General features: G+C 52.8%; 7 protein-coding genes across 7 annotated transcripts; 5 read left to right on the top strand and 2 right to left on the bottom strand.

Annotated features, from left to right (window-relative positions):
- Positions 1 to 540: 540 nt before the first annotated feature.
- On the bottom strand, positions 541 to 2,925 carry POSPLADRAFT_1147567 (hypothetical protein; the record flags this gene model as incomplete). The annotated part of the gene is made up of 12 exons (XM_024486076.1): positions 541 to 594; positions 654 to 713; positions 789 to 853; positions 916 to 950; positions 1,010 to 1,343; positions 1,398 to 1,417; positions 1,472 to 1,561; positions 1,625 to 1,740; positions 1,990 to 2,192; positions 2,251 to 2,567; positions 2,685 to 2,820; positions 2,874 to 2,925. The coding sequence occupies 12 exons, from the start codon at positions 2,923 to 2,925 to the stop codon at positions 541 to 543; spliced, it is 1,482 nt and encodes a 493-aa protein (XP_024337398.1).
- A 294-nt stretch (positions 2,926 to 3,219) lies between these two features.
- POSPLADRAFT_1147338 (hypothetical protein) lies at positions 3,220 to 4,723 on the top strand (the record flags this gene model as incomplete). The annotated part of the gene is made up of 5 exons (XM_024486053.1): positions 3,220 to 3,430; positions 3,477 to 3,589; positions 3,640 to 4,083; positions 4,139 to 4,342; positions 4,394 to 4,723. 5 exons carry the CDS (start codon positions 3,220 to 3,222, stop codon positions 4,721 to 4,723), a joined length of 1,302 nt encoding a protein of 433 aa, XP_024337397.1.
- Positions 4,724 to 5,789: 1,066 nt separating this feature from the next.
- Positions 5,790 to 6,665, top strand: POSPLADRAFT_1040655 (hypothetical protein; the record flags this gene model as incomplete). Its single annotated transcript, XM_024477776.1, has 3 exons — positions 5,790 to 6,270; positions 6,325 to 6,559; positions 6,628 to 6,665. Coding segments are annotated over 2 exons (282 nt in total), but the record flags the coding sequence as incomplete, so codon positions are not given.
- A 2,280-nt stretch (positions 6,666 to 8,945) lies between these two features.
- On the top strand, positions 8,946 to 10,133 carry POSPLADRAFT_1048007 (hypothetical protein; the record flags this gene model as incomplete). The annotated part of the gene is made up of 4 exons (XM_024479415.1): positions 8,946 to 9,362; positions 9,418 to 9,605; positions 9,659 to 9,941; positions 9,999 to 10,133. 4 exons carry the CDS (start codon positions 8,946 to 8,948, stop codon positions 10,131 to 10,133), a joined length of 1,023 nt encoding a protein of 340 aa, XP_024337395.1.
- A 347-nt stretch (positions 10,134 to 10,480) lies between these two features.
- On the bottom strand, positions 10,481 to 12,197 carry POSPLADRAFT_1148031 (hypothetical protein; the record flags this gene model as incomplete). Its single annotated transcript, XM_024486128.1, has 2 exons — positions 10,481 to 10,587; positions 10,646 to 12,197. 2 exons carry the CDS (start codon positions 12,195 to 12,197, stop codon positions 10,481 to 10,483), a joined length of 1,659 nt encoding a protein of 552 aa, XP_024337394.1.
- Positions 12,198 to 13,149: 952 nt separating this feature from the next.
- Positions 13,150 to 13,890, top strand: POSPLADRAFT_1147391 (hypothetical protein; the record flags this gene model as incomplete). The annotated part of the gene is made up of 5 exons (XM_024486058.1): positions 13,150 to 13,172; positions 13,226 to 13,369; positions 13,422 to 13,561; positions 13,613 to 13,731; positions 13,789 to 13,890. 5 exons carry the CDS (start codon positions 13,150 to 13,152, stop codon positions 13,888 to 13,890), a joined length of 528 nt encoding a protein of 175 aa, XP_024337393.1.
- Positions 13,891 to 14,600: 710 nt separating this feature from the next.
- Positions 14,601 to 15,935, top strand: POSPLADRAFT_1171684 (hypothetical protein). Its single transcript, XM_024488142.1, has 8 exons — positions 14,601 to 14,746; positions 14,815 to 14,885; positions 14,952 to 15,090; positions 15,151 to 15,243; positions 15,302 to 15,396; positions 15,449 to 15,459; positions 15,512 to 15,642; positions 15,699 to 15,935. The coding sequence occupies exons 1-8, from the start codon at positions 14,651 to 14,653 to the stop codon at positions 15,735 to 15,737; spliced, it is 675 nt and encodes a 224-aa protein (XP_024337392.1). The 5' UTR covers positions 14,601 to 14,650; the 3' UTR covers positions 15,738 to 15,935.
- The last annotated feature ends 79 nt before the right edge of the window (positions 15,936 to 16,014 follow it).

The following is a 16,014-nucleotide window of genomic DNA, read 5'->3' as shown; positions in this document are numbered from 1 at the left end:
TACGCTCTGACAGTTGTAGCTTTGTATATATATGCTCTCTGGGAGCCTTGTAATCATCACCCAACCCGCTCATACGCTGCGCGAATGACCTACTCCAACAATAACGTAGATATAGTGGCCCACATCGACATCGAGGTGCAAGAGAATGAGACAACTGATCAATCAGGGCGAGGCTACCTCTTTTCCGGGCAGTAATAGAAGAATTTCGACTTTCCCAGAAGTGATCCTAAAGAAATATTGAAGTTGAGAGAAACCTGCCTTGGATAGACGGGAGCACATTGATATCGCACGTGCAACTACTCTTCCAGATGGTGCGGTTGTCACCTGCGCTCCTATTCATGCAGCTCAAGTACTGACGCCGCGCATGTTGAATCTGAGTACACAAATACTTGCATATTCACACCCTTCGTTGTTGGACACGAATCATCGCTCCACCACGTAGAGTGATTTTCTGCCTCGTTGCCACGCATGACCTGCCATGGTACCAGGCAAATGCTGGTGGAGAGCGAGCATTTTCGTGCAAGTGCATAGGTCCATAGCTCAGAATGGCTCCAAGCCTAGAAGCCCTTGGCATGCGCCTTCCACATCAGCAATCTAACGGAGGAGGTTCAGCTGGAGTCAACACGATGCTGAAATGGCCCAAAATCACTGACCTCCTTGGGTGCGTTGACACTCAAGACGTCGGGATAGTCCTCTCCCACTAGGGCCTCATCCTATGTGGCCACATAGGAGCACAGGGACATTGAGAACCTAAACGAAACGGGGCAGTGAAGCGGCAGGCCACACACCTCGATACGAATACCAATATTGTGGAAGTGTTTCGGATAGTGCGGGAGAGGCGGTACGTATATGCCTATGCAACCAATTCACGTTAATAAGGATTGCACATCCCGAGCCCCACCCTTGTATACGCACCTGGTTCAATAGTGATGACCATTCCAGGCTTCAACCTATCAACCTCGCCAAACCCATATTAGCACTTAGAGCACCAACGCGGACAGTCACCCACGGTGAGTTGCGTTCAAAATGAGTTGATTCATGCAAATCTGTAACGCTATCAATGGACACATTGATGACAGCTGCGTTAGCACACTCACCTATCCCTACAGGGTGCCCTATGAAGTGCGGATAAAGCTCTGACATCCGCCCCTCGCTGAGTCCCTGAAAGCCTATGCTGATTAACTCCTTCCTGAGCAGCTCCACTGATCTTCTATGTATATCTGAGAGGCTAAGGCCAGAGCGTGCGGTACACATTGTCACCAGCGCCTTCTGAGCAGAAAGAATCGCAGAGTACAGAGCAGCCTGTGCTGAGGTGAAGCGGCCCGTTGCGGGCCACGTACGGGCTAGAGATGTCTATCTGAACTTATAGCTCGTAGAGAAGCAGGCGAGAAGCGTACTGATATCAGAGGCATATCCACTGTACCGTACGTTAGAGACCTGAGAAGACGCAATGTGAATATTCACTACTGACTTGTATTCGCATCCGGCATCAACTAGGATGAGTTCATCCGCGCGTATGACCTGATCATTCGCAGTGTAGTGTATAGTCAGCGCGTTCGGCCTGTCGATATACCAATTGGTCATGAAGTTGCACATAAGGCAATTAGTGCAGAAGGGGACACACCCGGAGGCAACAACTGGGACATATGCAGGTCGCTGGGAGCCCTCTCGAGCACACAGGTACTCGAAGTGAGCGGCAAGGACATGCTCAGAAATACCAGGGCGGGTGAAACGCATTGTCTGAAATCATGATAGTCAGCGCCGGCTAATCTCGCAATCAACAATCTAAGAGAACCGAACACGACATGAACGTATATGCACGGGCAGGATGCAACCAACACTGCCCAAACAAGCGGCAAGGTGTTAATTCCACTTTAGGAAATGCTCCATCCAAGGTCCAACCAGGTTGTCTTCATAGCCGCCTCAGTTTCACGCGCAAAATCGCCACCCTCGTCTGATAACCGTGCATATCTCATGGGAACCACCCACCTTCGCATGGGCCCGACCACTGATGTCTGCGGCATGGCGCATGACTCTCTGTTCCGTGTCGCTTTTAATAGATCTTAGCCGTCCAACTTCTGGTGCGAGAGGTCGACGTTTTGCTCCAGCACTACTGCTGTTGAGAGCGTCCAGGAGCGAGTCCGAGTTGCCGGATGAGGAGAGATGCTGACAAATGTCGTCAACAGTTACAACTTACAATGTCCTCGGGTGTGCAAACCTGGAGTAATGTCTTCCATCCACCCGTCCTACCTCTCCTCGCCCCGCCGTTCTGGCCAGGTGGCAGGTCGATGTACACAAAGTCGGTGTTAATATCGCGCAGCAAGTCTTTAAGAGCTCCTGGAAACTCATCAACTGCACGGACGTTGTCCGCACTGAATGTCGTCTGCACATCCTCAGAGCTAGTGCGTGCACCGTCCCATAATGCCTGAGTAGGTGTCTGCAAGGGATGGAAGAATGTATAGGTGTACCCGTGACGTGAGGACGCGTTGGACCGTAGAACGATGGCGGAAGAAGGCTCCATGAACCCTGTGAGATACATAAAGTCGGATGCTTGCCGAAACTTGTAGCTGGCAGGCGTCATATGAGCCCAGACATGGCGGACCAGCAATGACACTCACAAAATCTCTGCCAGTGGGCAAGGAGCACGTTAATAACAGAGGAGAATGAATGTATATGCTTTAGACTTACGCCCGCTCATGTATTTGACTGGGGCAGCGACGCATACGACGGCACTATTCGGAGGAAGACTATCCATCAATGTGCGCCGCCTGCGCTGGTATTCCTCCATCGGAATTCCCGGAGTAAGCTCCCCCTCATTTACTGCAATACCCCCTAATTAGCCCAGCGAACAGCGAAAGGGTTTGGAAACCGACCAAGGTGAGGATGGGATGGGAACAGCGGTTGGCCGTACACAGAGGGTTTCATACATGTTTCGGCATGCAGAGGTGCCTCAGTCGCATACAGCCTCTGAAATTGAATGCATCTTCGGGACAACGAGATTATCGGGTTGGGTTTTGGTCTAGGGATGCGTCGAGCAGACTTGACGATGAGCGAGCTAAGGGACATGGAAGTTCACCCTAGGGTTTACTTGAATTGTGGTTAGGGTCTACATACGTCGCTTGTGGGTGCATGTTTTGATCGTCGCGTCGAAAAGTACTTAGACGCTTGCCAGTAATATACTATTTGCTCGTGGCGACCGTGACTGATAGCTACTGGATAATGGTGAAACTGCGCGTCAGCGCATCTCCTGCACCGGCGATTGGTGCTGCATTTGACTTAGAAGACGAGAAAGTTGACCTAAAACACAGGCAGCCAGCCACGAAGCGAGCGCGCAGAGTTTTGGCTGACGTGTCTGTGCTGCCGTTCAATGAAGTGCTGCGTCTAGCGCGTCTCGCACGAGAAAATTTATCCACTGCTATCGTTGAGAATGGTGAGTCTCATGCAGAAACTTGAAGAAAATGCTGACTATACACAAGTACCGTCCGCAAACGCAGAGGCAGTGTGTGCTGAGATGTCCATCAAAGAAGAGCCGAAGGAGGAGCCACTGACCGCAGAAGAGATACAAGCTATTCTCAATAAATATAAGAACGTATGCGATGAGACATGCTGCTACCCTTTCGCTGCTCACATTTTCCTTAGCCCCATGCTCAGATCAAGAAGAACTTACAATTTGACGGTGCAGTGGTCATCGATAGGTTGAAAGCAGTTGGACTCGACCCTTTCCCGATCGATCTCGATGAGAGAACTCTGCATTCTGGGTTCAATCGATATTATATTCACGATCTATACGGAGGCAACCCTTCTGAGACTTTTCCAAGGCCTGCAAAAGAGAAGTTCAAGTTCACGGGTATCAATGATTTTATGTGTCTATCCTTGGACTGGAATCCCCATGCACCGCTCAACCCTGGGGATCCGGGATTATACTTCATCGAATGCGCGGCTTCAGGGGCATGGCCAGAAATTCAGCGAGTATTTGTGAAGACATGCACGAAACCGAAGGCACTTTGGAAGCATATGGGTTATTACCGCATGACACCATCCGAGTCATTGAGTTGCGAAGAATTCTCTAGGCAACCCAATATCGTATGATCATTTTTTCGACCCATCCATACCACTACTAATGAGCATTCCACGTTAGATCAAACAAACCTGGGCAAACGGAATATTGGACAAGGGCTGGGGCTGTCCGGTCTGGACCAGGATCTGGCTCCGCCGGCAAAATCACGGAGAACCATCACCCGAAGAGGTAGAGGAGATCTGTTCTAACAAATTACGGCTTGCAGAAATCAAAAAGACTCTTCGCTGGCAGGAAATCTCCGAGGCGTATGTCAGAGGAGACGAGGTGAGAGTGGTGCAAGTGCGTGGCGGAATGTTCTAAACGCACGCTACGTAGGAACTGGGCGTTTGGTGCATGAAGTGTGTAGGATACGACGTGGAGTTCCAGCACAGTCTTGTGGACAATGTGGGGTCTTACAAGCCGCCTGAACCTGGGAAGAAGAGGAAGCACCAGGCGGAGCAGGAGGATACAGAGGCTATCAGTGTGGCTGAGGGGTTGAGGACACGCAAATCATCTAAGGCGACTGGCAAAGGGACCAAGGGGGACTCGCGTGCTGCGAACACTAGGTCCAAGCGCAGACAACCAGACTCGGATCAGGAGGACTATTCTGAGGCCGACATCGAACAGGACGACTCAACAGTCGGGCGTGGAAGTGGTCCACTATAAGCCAATAGGGACGCGTTCGCGCCCTAGCTTAGGTTGTCTTGTATACCATGGCTGATGCGAGACACGTTGTCAGGTTCAGCCACTTGCGATTCGTAGTTCATAGAACGTTACAATTTAGATATCATTGATATTTACCTTTCTGTCTCCATAAACGTGACTTGAATGAAATGTACCTTTTAGATGTGGTGGTATTGCAATACTGTAAATTTCAAGGGCGTGCTAGTTGTACGAAGGGCACAGCTATGAACGTACTTGACAACATAAAGTGTCATTGTCATCTGGCTATTGGATGGTCTCATAAGCTAAATCAACGTTACACTGTTTCTGAGTTCGCTTCGCAATACGGACGAAACCTATACACCTGTAATGTTGCAGGGAACGAGTGTTCTACCATGAGCGCATAATCAGGTCAAGCAACATCCTCACATTACAATGAGCGGGTTTTAAGGTCATGCCTGGTACCACTGTCAGACTACGCGCGTATGGATCAAAATTGCGAAAGGCATCCACTGACCTTTTCGTCCCGCTGCTTGTACGGCTTGAAGCGAATGAACAATATAGCTGTCGACAACACCGACGTCGCTATGATCGTGAATAGTCCTGCAGACCATATGGCCCACGCCTCGCTTTGGCTGCGGCTAGAATCATCGATCGGTTCGGTTGTCATGAGAGCTAAGCTCATCAAGACGATGCCTATGAACACGCCGAGTCCAGTCAGGGCGTTGAGTGCCCGCACCACACGGCGGGCGACCATATCACGATCAAAGTCTAGGTCGTCAGAATCCAACACGATGTTGAGACCGCTAGCCGCGACTGCAGCAGAAACGAACGCCGTGGAAGCCCAACTGAAGCAATGCAACGATCCACGCGCTGCGGTGAATACGCATGACCAAGCGACAGTGGCACCTGCAGTTACGGGGGTGAGTCAATGGGACTGGGCTAAGAATACTTGGGGAATGGTATGTACCGAAGATCGATACAGCTGCTAAGGCAGTCGAGTTGGCCTTGTGTGAAACGAGTGAACTGAGCACAGTCCGAGTATCTGACAGAGCGTATAGCGTCTGCGCATCTGCACGAGCAACGAAGATTTGTGACGGCGAGCCGAAGCCTTTAGGCGCTGCGGGAGATGTCGGGCCAGGACTGCCGCTGGTGGACGATAGTATGGGCCTCAAAGCTGAATATGTGGAAGAGGGTCGATAGCTTCCCTCTCTACCCTGAGTCGAACTTGTACTGATCGGACTCGAAGCGTAGCTATGGTCATGTGGCGGAACCCCCAAATAGGTCGTATTCTGTGTGTTGCTTCCGGAGACGTCTTCATTTCTACTTGCGGGTGGCCACTCCAGTTTGATCGTCGATCTGGGTCCAGGAAATGAAGTCGGTTCCTTGTCTAGAGGTGAGGAAACTTGCGAATCGGTCGGTGATTCGACATTAATGTCCGGTGAAGCTGTCACCAGAGCCGTTGCTGGAGGCGTGTCTGGACCCATTATCATTATACTGGGAGTCACCATGTCCGCTCCTGGTGGTGATGGAGTCCATGTGGGGGGCATCTAAATGCTGAAGTTTTAAGTCACTACTAGTGTCGGACGAGAGACGATACTGACGTGGATGATATCTGACGAAGAAGAGGGGATACGGGAAGAATGACAGTGCTGTGATTATAACCAGCGTCGCTTCTTGCACTAGCACTAAACCACACTAAGCGCCGGAATTGAAGATGGCTCAAAACACGTTGCAATCTATCTGTCAATAATCTGTACTCTCCGTGGAAAATATAGCCGGCGTGGAAGCATGCATGCTACGCAAATCATCAGAGCTTGTGCCATAGAATATACATTACTATGCATGATGTCGAACAGTATTGACAATCAATGTAAAGTCCCTGGCACTCGCTAGATGTTGCTCACCATCATGTTGTGGTCGGTGTTTAAGATTCGCCGTCACCCGATCCACAATTGTGCCCGGAGACTGATTGCTGTCATACGCGACACACGAGCGTTCTGTCCGTATCCGCAGGTCACGGGTGGGCGGGCACTTCGAGCGTCTACGACCTTGTGTAGTGCACAAATCGCATGTGCAGCGCAACCGTCACGAATGAAACTACGAGCGAAATCGTACATAATCCAGCGGCCTGAATCGCGAGTTTCTCGGCATTGTTGAGATGGGCGTCGTCAATGGGCGCAGGAACCGCGATCGCTGCACTGAGCAAAAGTACGCCACTTATGATTCCGAATGCTGCGAGCGCATGGAATGCCCGGACAGCAGCATGTAACGGCCCGCCACTTCGAACGGCAAGAGCAGTCTCCCTATCGTTCAGGATAACAGCGACACAGCTCGCTGCGGTGGCCGCAGGAACGAGAGCGGTGGTAGCCCAGGCCAAGAGTGGCAAGGATCCACGACTTGCGGAGAAAAAGGAGGCCCAAGAGACGGAGGCAGCTGCCGCGAGATGTCAATCAGAGTTAGGACGTAGGGCAGAAGACGCCTTACCCAGACTCGCGATCGCTACAGGGCGGTCGATTGGTACGCGTCAATAGTGGTGAAGGTAGTACTGGGTCCGGGGCCAAGTGAGTAAAGATTTGGGCCCACGGGGTATAGACTGGAGTCAGGTGGGTAAGACTCTTGCTGGGTGAGCCGCGATCCTATCCTGTAAGGGCTGCTTCGCGATCGCGCCCCAGCGGGTCCAGTCCTCCCATATACAGGCTGTGCTCCCCCGCGCGTTGCCACGGGATTAACTCTGATCTGCGACATGGGACCCTGGTATGCCGCAGGCTGAGAATAGCCTCGGATTTCATACCCAGCATGCTCGAAGTCGATTAAAACTGGTGGCTGAGGAAGTGGATTGGGATTTAGTGTGTCAAGATGCGAGGCTTGCTGTGCTGTTGATCTCGAAGGTGTATACGACGGATCTACAACGGGACTCTGCCATTGCACGGCGGTGGGCCTTCGCGTCGAGGCTATCTCAACTATTATGGGTATTCGTGTGGCTTGTCAGGCGTAATTCAATTTCAAAATGATGGATTTGTCTGCAGCACGCGTGAATTAATCGGCCATCATGGATGACCCATCTTACCGAAAAGCACAAGGTGAAGTTCAGCACGTACGCTTACCGCAATAACAAGCAGTCCGTCCAGATCCCTGACTATCGTCTATGTTCCTGGAGATCAAAGTTCAGCTTTTGGACCGCCATCCAAGTAAATGGATTGATTCACGTACTTAGTGGGACGGCTTGGCGCAAGCGTGTGGGCAGTACGAAGCACCTAGGTTGTGTGCCATGAAGAGCTCTTACAGCAATAACGATAGACCTCCTCTCATAGATTATACTTTGGGGCAAGGTGGGGCAGAAGCTCACAGCAGGCGTCAGCAGTGGTGCAAAGTCTGGCTTCATGACTTGTGGTCAGATTGAGGAAGCTACTGGCATCGCGTCATGGGGTGCAGAGTTCGTCGCTATCTGCCATTGCACTGCCCGGAAGCAGAGGGCAATGAAGTAGATTTTGATGAACAAACGAATATGGACAAGGAAGTTCCTGAGCGCCGCTATGCTCCATGCCGCCTATCTGCAATTTTTGAGAGAAAGGTCTATCGTTATTGGGTTTGCTGTAATTAAAGGAAAGAGGATGATGCCAGATAAACCCGTTACCGCAGGTTGGGCTCCTTGCTTTCAACTTCCAAAATTCCCACGGTCTGTGCCCATGGGAGCAGAATAAATAGACTTGCGGTTCACATACTACATTACACAATGTACTACTGTAATAACAACTATAGCATTGGCTAGCGGAAAGCTAGGCCCCCATCGCCGCACCGTCTCTCAATCATGGATAGTAGCAAGTGCATGGATGACATTGTCAATTGACGTCTTGGTTGAAATAGCCAGTATTTACGTCTGCAAAAGAGACAGTCGTTAGCTAATGAAAGCATTACATAGATGTGAATGTTCAGTCAATGCTCAGACAGAAGATCCGTCAAGGTAGTGTGCTTGCCAGTGGGAGCATATCTATAATGTCATACAAACTTACATCGGCTCTCTGGAGAGTCCAACTCCGCTACATTGAACGACCTCCAAAGTAGGAAGGTGGTGTGCCCGATCCGGGAGGCGGGGTGGCTGATGACGTTGCGGAGAGCGTCATGCATCTCGCCAGTTTGGATATATACCTGGCACTTGTCATGTTCCCGGTCCAATATTCGAATCAAACACCCCCGCACGAGATTTTTCTGCCGACTTAAGAACATGTCGTCCATTCTCCCCGACACTACCAACCCCGCGACCCTCCTCAGTAAACGTTTCCGCCCAGAGGACATCCCCGACCTTTCCGGACGCGTCGCCATCGTCACCGGTGGTTCCGCAGGTATTGGTTACTACGACGCGCTCGGCCTTGCGCGGGCCAATGCACGCGTGATCATCGTCTCCGCGAATCAGGAGCGTGGCAAGCAAGCCGAAGCAGACCTAAACAAAGCGCTCAAGGAGTCGAGCTCGACGGGCAAGGTCGAGTGGCACGGCGTGAATTTCAGTACCCTAAAGGACGTCGACGCGCTAGCAAAGAAGCTCGCTGAGCAGGAAGAGCGACTCGATATCCTGATCTGTAACGCGGGCGTCGGCCAGGCGCCGTATGCTTTGACGAATGATGGGCTAGAGCGGCATTTTGAGGTGAGTTTGACTGTACCCGCATTCATTTTACAGGTGAGCTGAGATTCCGCGCAAGATAAACAACCTCGCACACTACGTCTTCGTGCTGCGTCTCTTGCCGCTCATGAAGAAGACAACGCAGATAGCGCCCCCCACAACGGTCCGCATCGTAATGCAGAGCTCTGAAATGCACCGCGTGGCGCCAAGCACGACAAGGTTTTCGAGCAAGGAAGAGATCAACAAAAACGGTGATGGCGCCATGCTGTACGTTGGTTCGTGTGGTGCTGCGATTGCTTTCTAACCCACATCCCCGACAGCTATGGTCGCACAAAGCTTGGCTTGATTTATTTCGCGCGCGAGCTCGTGAAGCGAAAACTCACTGACCTCCCTCCTGACCGCCCAATCCTTGCGATATCTGTCCACCCAGGCACAGTAGACACTGACGTCCAGAAGCAGTGGACGGAGTCGTATGGCGTGATCGGCAAAGTCCTCGATGTGCTCTCCCGTGCGGTAGGTAAAAGTGCGGAGGAAGGCGCAGAATCAAGCTTGTGGGCGGCAACAAGCACCGATATATTTGAAGGGAACTGGAAGGACCATCAGGTGAGTGTCATGGAGAAGTCCTGGACGAAGCGAATGTTGATCCGGGTGTAATCTCAGGGCAACTACTACTCGGAGGCGTACGGCAAGCCGGGCACAGAAAGCAAGCTTGCTCAGGACAGCCAGGTCTCAGACAACTTCTGGAACTTCTGTGCGAAATTGACCCAGGAGCTTTTGGGTGAGCAACTTGAATGATAGCTGGATGATGGAGACAAGATCGAGACAGACAAGACGCATTAGCCTATTTCCGATAAGAATAATTAGTGTATCGAGAAAACAGCTCGGATTCCGTGTACCCTCGGTGATGCACGACTGTAAGGGATAACAAACATTGTAAGCGGATACAACGGGAAGAATACGCGATGACCTAGCAATGGTAAGAATGCCATCAACCCATAGGTCGATAGACTCAGACCGGCGTCATTGGAATATCCACTATAAATGCTAACTGTGATTCATATCAACTCCTACCATTGTTTAAAAGCCGTGAAATATACTTGGCAGCAGGCATTCTTACAGCGCATTAGTATGTGTCTACAAGGCTAAACAATCAGTCTCATCCGAAGTCGTTCCTCAGCGGAAAATTTTGTCAAATGCTTGAGCCGCAGACGCATCCTGTAACGGGCGTTCACACAACAATCACGGGCCCCTGCGCGTGCCTGTGAGATTCTCCGGCGCATTCAGGTGCTACTGGGGCAGGCACTTACAACAATAATCGTCCGCACCACGCATCACGACCCTGCACGCTGTGAGAGTGGCGAGGTCCAGCACGTCCTTCTCCCCAACAAAGCAACAGTTGATCACCGCAACCTCCGTGATCGGGTCTGCGGCAGGTAGAGCGGAAGGAGAGGAGTCGACGACGTTGCGACCCCGTACAAGCTCCACAAGCACGCGGCCGCTCAGAAGTCCACACCAGCGCAAGTCGAGCCGCGCCAGGCGGGGGCAGAGCCCGGCGGGCGCGCAAAGCAGGCGCACAGTCGCGTCCCGAATGGACGACTCGTGCAGGCGCAGTTCTCGGAGCTGCGGGAGTGCCGCGAAGCATGCCGCAAAAGCCTCAGGGGAGAGGTCGATGTCGTGCAACTCGAGCAGCTCGATCAGGGGCGCCGTGCGCGGATCAGGGTTGAGGTCGCTGTCGGGAAGAGCAGGTAGGGTGTCGTCTGTGTCATGCGCGCTTGAAAGAAACTGCAGGAGGCTCGGCGCGATGGGCTGCTGGCGGTAGCCAAGGTCTTCGAGCGAGCGGAGATGTAGCCGCCGTAGGGCAGGCGTGCGCAGATGCGGCAGGAACTCGTTGAGGTCTGTGGGGCCGTAGAGCGTTAGAGACTCAAGAGCAGGTAGGGTTATGGCGCGCGCAATATCCCGCTCGGGGACGAAAGGGTGTTCGTAGGAGAGAGGCATGGATAGTGTGAGGATGCGCAGAGCGGGGACACCTTCGAGCACAGTGATGAGGGAGGCGGAGGAAAGAGGGCGGGGGAAGGAGCTCTCCTGAATGGTAAGATTGAGCTCCACAATGTGTGTAGGAAAGATGGGAATTAGAGGCGCGGCATTGGAGATATAGCAAACGGTAGAGAGGTTCGGCGCATGGTTTGAAGAAAAGGCATCAGTGAATTCCCCGACGTCTGAGACCCCTTCATCGTGTACAGCATCGAAGTTGACAATAGTACGAATTCCGATCTGACTCAGGAGCGGGAAAGACGGCAAGGACCGCGCAACGCGCCGCAGCAGATGGGCCACCCGAGATATGCTGCCTGTTTCGATCGAGAGCGTCCTCCACCTGTGCGCATGCAGCAGCAGCAAGTCCATCACCTCCGCAAGTTGTCTCTCCGGGTTCCACGGGGCCATGACGGTGACTGTTAACGGTGCCTGACGCGACATAGCCAGCCAGAACCGTGTGCGACCGAGCGTGTCCGGCGAGTCGCAATTGACATAGACGTGGGACCATACCCTCGGTGCGCTCGCAGCCCTCCTCCATGCGGAGCAGACGTGTGAGACGACAATGGGCGCGCGTGTCCAGCCGTCCTGAACGCAGTGCTCGAATATCTTGCTGAGCAGCTCCTCGGGAATGCGGCGAGCAAGCGTAATGACGCCCATGCAGCGCTGTATTGCCTCCTTGTGCAGTTGTTGTTCTCTGCGGAGGCGCTGCACGTCTGATAAAAGGGTGGCAATGTGTTCTTGAATGGCACTGACGGCGCGCTCATGCTTCTGGATTTCCTGGTTGGCGGCGTCGATGTCCTCCAGCGAGGGCTCGCACCTGTATAGCATTCGGTTGAATGACATTTGGGGAAAAAGAGAGAATGCCGGTGATACAGAATACAAGGGTGCGGCAGAGCGCTTTCGCAGACAGACACAGCTCGGAAAGACATGAAGTCACCAATGGATGGGTGATCGACACCACGTGGCATCACGCGTGGCGCAGGCAAATTCGCTTGCGCTCTTGCGGCCTCTGCCGCTAGTACGCGTTCGCCAACCACCAAGGTGGCATATCTCACTCAGGCATAAGGTAATTGTCCCCACCGTTCGTGTGCGGCTAAAGATGATTCAGAGTGGAATCTCAATCGACCTGCACATACTTCCAATACAGTGCTGGGTTGAAATGGAGACTGCGAATGTTCTAGATACTGCTGAAGCTTATTGAGTGGTCTCGCAAAGCAATAGTTCGGAACTAACGGCATGTCCCCTTCACCTTGTTTCGTAGGCTATTCGTGGCAATACATCAGTTCTCCACACTACCCACTATGGACCCACGCAGAGCGCGAGACCCTCGTTTAGCCCGTGCCGACCCTCGTCTTCAGCGCGCGCAGTCCAGTGCACCTCCACAGGTACAGCAGTACAACCAGCAACCGCCAGCGGCATACCCGCCACACCAGCAGCACCAAACTGCGCCGGCACCATACTCATCATACCAGCAGCAGCAACCGCCTACTCCTTATCCGCCTCAACAACAACAGCCCCCATATCCACCACAAGGGGGCTCAAGCGCTGTTCCACCATACCCGACCGCAACGCCCGCACAACTCCCCGGAGCTGCGATCTCAAACCAGCAACTTGGTGATGAGGCACAAGGGGCGTCGAGTATCGCTCAACAACCGCCACAACTGCAGAAGTCGATCTACAAACCACGCCCTTTGTTCTGTGTGGTATGTGCAAGTAATCAGGTAATATTTTCGCCGTTGTCCACATGTCGCCTATTCTGAGGTCGGCCTAGAATCGGTCAATGGAAGGCCATTATGTGTTATCGTACGCACCCATTCAGTTCCTCGCTCGTCTGGTGAGGCTGATAGCTTTTGTAGGAAGGCAGGCTATCGTGTAGTTTCCTCCGGAACAGGATCGGCGGTCCGTCTACCTGGTCCCGCAATAGACAAGCCAAACATCTATGCATTCGGGACGCCTTACAACGATATTTACGAAGAGCTCCAAGCCCAGGATTCTCGGCTGTGAGTCAGCGGCTGTACCGTTAAATCAGGGTGCTTGCTCAGTCGTCTGCAGTTACTCCGCAAACGGGCTTTTGCAGATGCTTGACCGGAACCGACGAATAAAACTGGCGCCAGAACGGTGGCAGGAGAGCAAGACAATCGCAGACATCGTCATTACCTGTGAAGAACGATGTTTCGACGCGGTCTGCGATGGTCGGTACCCGGGTCATTCTACATTCTTCGTGTCGGCTAATTTTCGGGCAGATCTGCTGACCAGAGGAGGAGACTTCAACCGACCGGTCCATGTCATTAACATTGAGATTAAGGATAACCATGAGGAGGCTCACATCGCTGGGAAAGCGATCGTGGACTTGGCGGCCGCGGTAGGTCTCGACAGCCTTCTGCTTGCGTGCCGCGGCTGATCGCGCCGTCTCGGACAGATCGAGGCCTCGGACGACATCGACGAGGACATGGAAAAGATTCTGCAGGCACACCAGGAGAAGCATCCACACAGTCTGCTGCATGCTGTCGCTTACTATTAAGACAACACTGTTTTTTGTATGTTTCCGTCTCGTCCTGTGTGCGGCGTCCGATTAACAGCCTTTCTCATGCAGGCCAAGACTCGGCCGCCTTCGACTGAAGCCAAGCTCATACTGGCGTGGTACTCACTACTTGGCTCTCGCAGGCTGGTAATGCGGAGGTTGGAAGCGAACCGCACAGCTGCGATTGGTTCAATGACCCGCAATATTCCCTCTATGTGACTTCTAGCTTAGTCTTGAGCGTTACCTTTGAATGGTCATGCTAGGGACCATGAAGGCTTGCATTTCCTCTCGTGCTCGTTTGTGGAGCTTCGATGTATCGATAACATGACCTCATGATGTTCTCTGTCAACTTCCAAGCGTGCCGGATTTGTTTAGCCCGCCCATTCTACACAATTCGCCTTTCCGCAGAACATCTCAGCCACGGAAGTTTCAGCTCTCTGTTCCACGTCTCCCTCCTGTTAGGAGCACCCAGAGGCTGGCTAGTCTCAATGCCGGGACGATGAACGGCTATTAGAGTCGTCGACGCGCCATGCGCTCGCGATCGCGCCTCCACTGCACTAGCTTCGATCTGTACAATGGGCGTGGGAACCGAAGGCGCGATAATGATCCACGCGATAACTTCACTATTATTATGACATTGCTTCGATGTATTGCGAGAGTCTCGCTCAAGCATATAAGGATGTAATCTCACGCAGCGACAGCAGCGATCACCTCGATAACGCCTCTTCCGCCCCTCTACCCGCCGTGAAACACCGTCGCAATGCCCAACCTTCGTCTTGGTTACATCGCCCCCGATTTCGAGGCAGAGACCACTCAGGGTCCTATCAAATTCCACGAGTGGATCGGTGATTCATGGGTGCGGCGCCGCTGTCCTTGTCGTCTATTGCGGATGGCGCGTTAATAGACATGTTGTGAACGCTTCAGGCCATTCTGTTCTCGCATCCCGGAGATTTCACACCTGTCTGCACCACCGAGCTTGCCGAGGTGTCGAGGAAGTAAGTTTGCATTCCTGGCGGGATGTTCCCGCGTCTAGACTGACTGAACCCCCCCTCATCCGCCAGGGCGCCTGAGTGGGCGAAACGCAACGTCAAGGTCATCGGTCTCTCCGCGAATGACCTGAAGGACCACCAGAAATGGGTTGAGGACATCAACGACTTCGGCACGAAGAACCTCGGCCCCACCAACGTCCAGTTCCCGATTGTAAGTGGCCCCGCGGGCCCACCCGTGTCGCCCTCAGATCAATAACGAAGGTTGCAACAGATCGCCGACGCGGAGAGAAAGATCTCGACGCTGTATGACATGCTCGATGAGCAGGATGCCACGAACCGGGACGCGAAGGGCCTGCCGTTCACCGTACGTCGGTCCCGCCCACCCCACGGACACATGCACCTCACGCTTGTGGTTTCGACAGATCCGTACAGTGTTCGTGATTGATCCTAAGAAGGTTATCCGCCTGACACTCGCCTACCCTGCGTCGACTGGACGCAACTTTGACGAGATTCTGCGGTAGGTTTGATATTGTGATCCCGATAACCACGAGCTCACCTGTGCCTTGCAGAGTTGTGGATTGTAAGAAGCCCCGAACTCGTCGGCCGTGTTGCTTATTGACGTGATTGAACAGCGCTCCAACTCGGCGACAAGCACCGCGTCACAACCCCCGTCAACTGGAAGAAGGGCGACGATGTTATCGTCCATCCGTCTGTGTCCAACGAGGAGGCTAAAACGCTGTTCCCTGATGTAACTTTCCACAAGGTGAGTTTGTTCGTACTGGGGCATTCGATGCGAAAGCGCTGACTTTGATTTCACAGCAATCGTACCTCAGGACGACTCCCCTCAAGGTTGAGTGAACATAAGCATTGAGGTCACTGGGCCTGTTATGTAATGTACGATATTCCAGGAGATGCAAATAAATTAGTACTGTAGCCGAGCTTCACGTCTTTGCGAGGACATCCATGATACGATAACAACTTGATGCGATGCTAGGTTCCTGTGGCGTACTTTGATTTCCTGACACGCTCGCTGCCTGCGGCATGCGGTGCGATTGGATATTAGACTCCTGGGCATGAAACGCGTGCGGCGAAGTACTCCCAGAACTATAGCCGTGGATATGCACCAAGGAGGTAC

The sequence above is a fragment of the Postia placenta genome, assembly GCF_002117355.1.
Source record: "Postia placenta MAD-698-R-SB12 unplaced genomic scaffold POSPLAscaffold_10, whole genome shotgun sequence".
Taxonomy (NCBI): domain Eukaryota; kingdom Fungi; phylum Basidiomycota; class Agaricomycetes; order Polyporales; family Adustoporiaceae; genus Rhodonia; species Rhodonia placenta.
This window is presented reverse-complemented; position numbering and strand designations above follow the sequence as displayed.

Coding starts and splice junctions, on each gene's coding strand:
- POSPLADRAFT_1171684 (XM_024488142.1), top strand. CDS start 14,651: ATGCCCAACCTTCGTCTTGGTTACATCGCCCCCGATTTCGAGGCAGAG. Junction 15,091..15,150: donor CCAACGTCCAGTTCCCGATT/GTAAGTGGCCCC, acceptor AGGTTGCAACAG/ATCGCCGACGCGGAGAGAAA. Junction 15,643..15,698: donor CTGATGTAACTTTCCACAAG/GTGAGTTTGTTC, acceptor TTGATTTCACAG/CAATCGTACCTCAGGACGAC.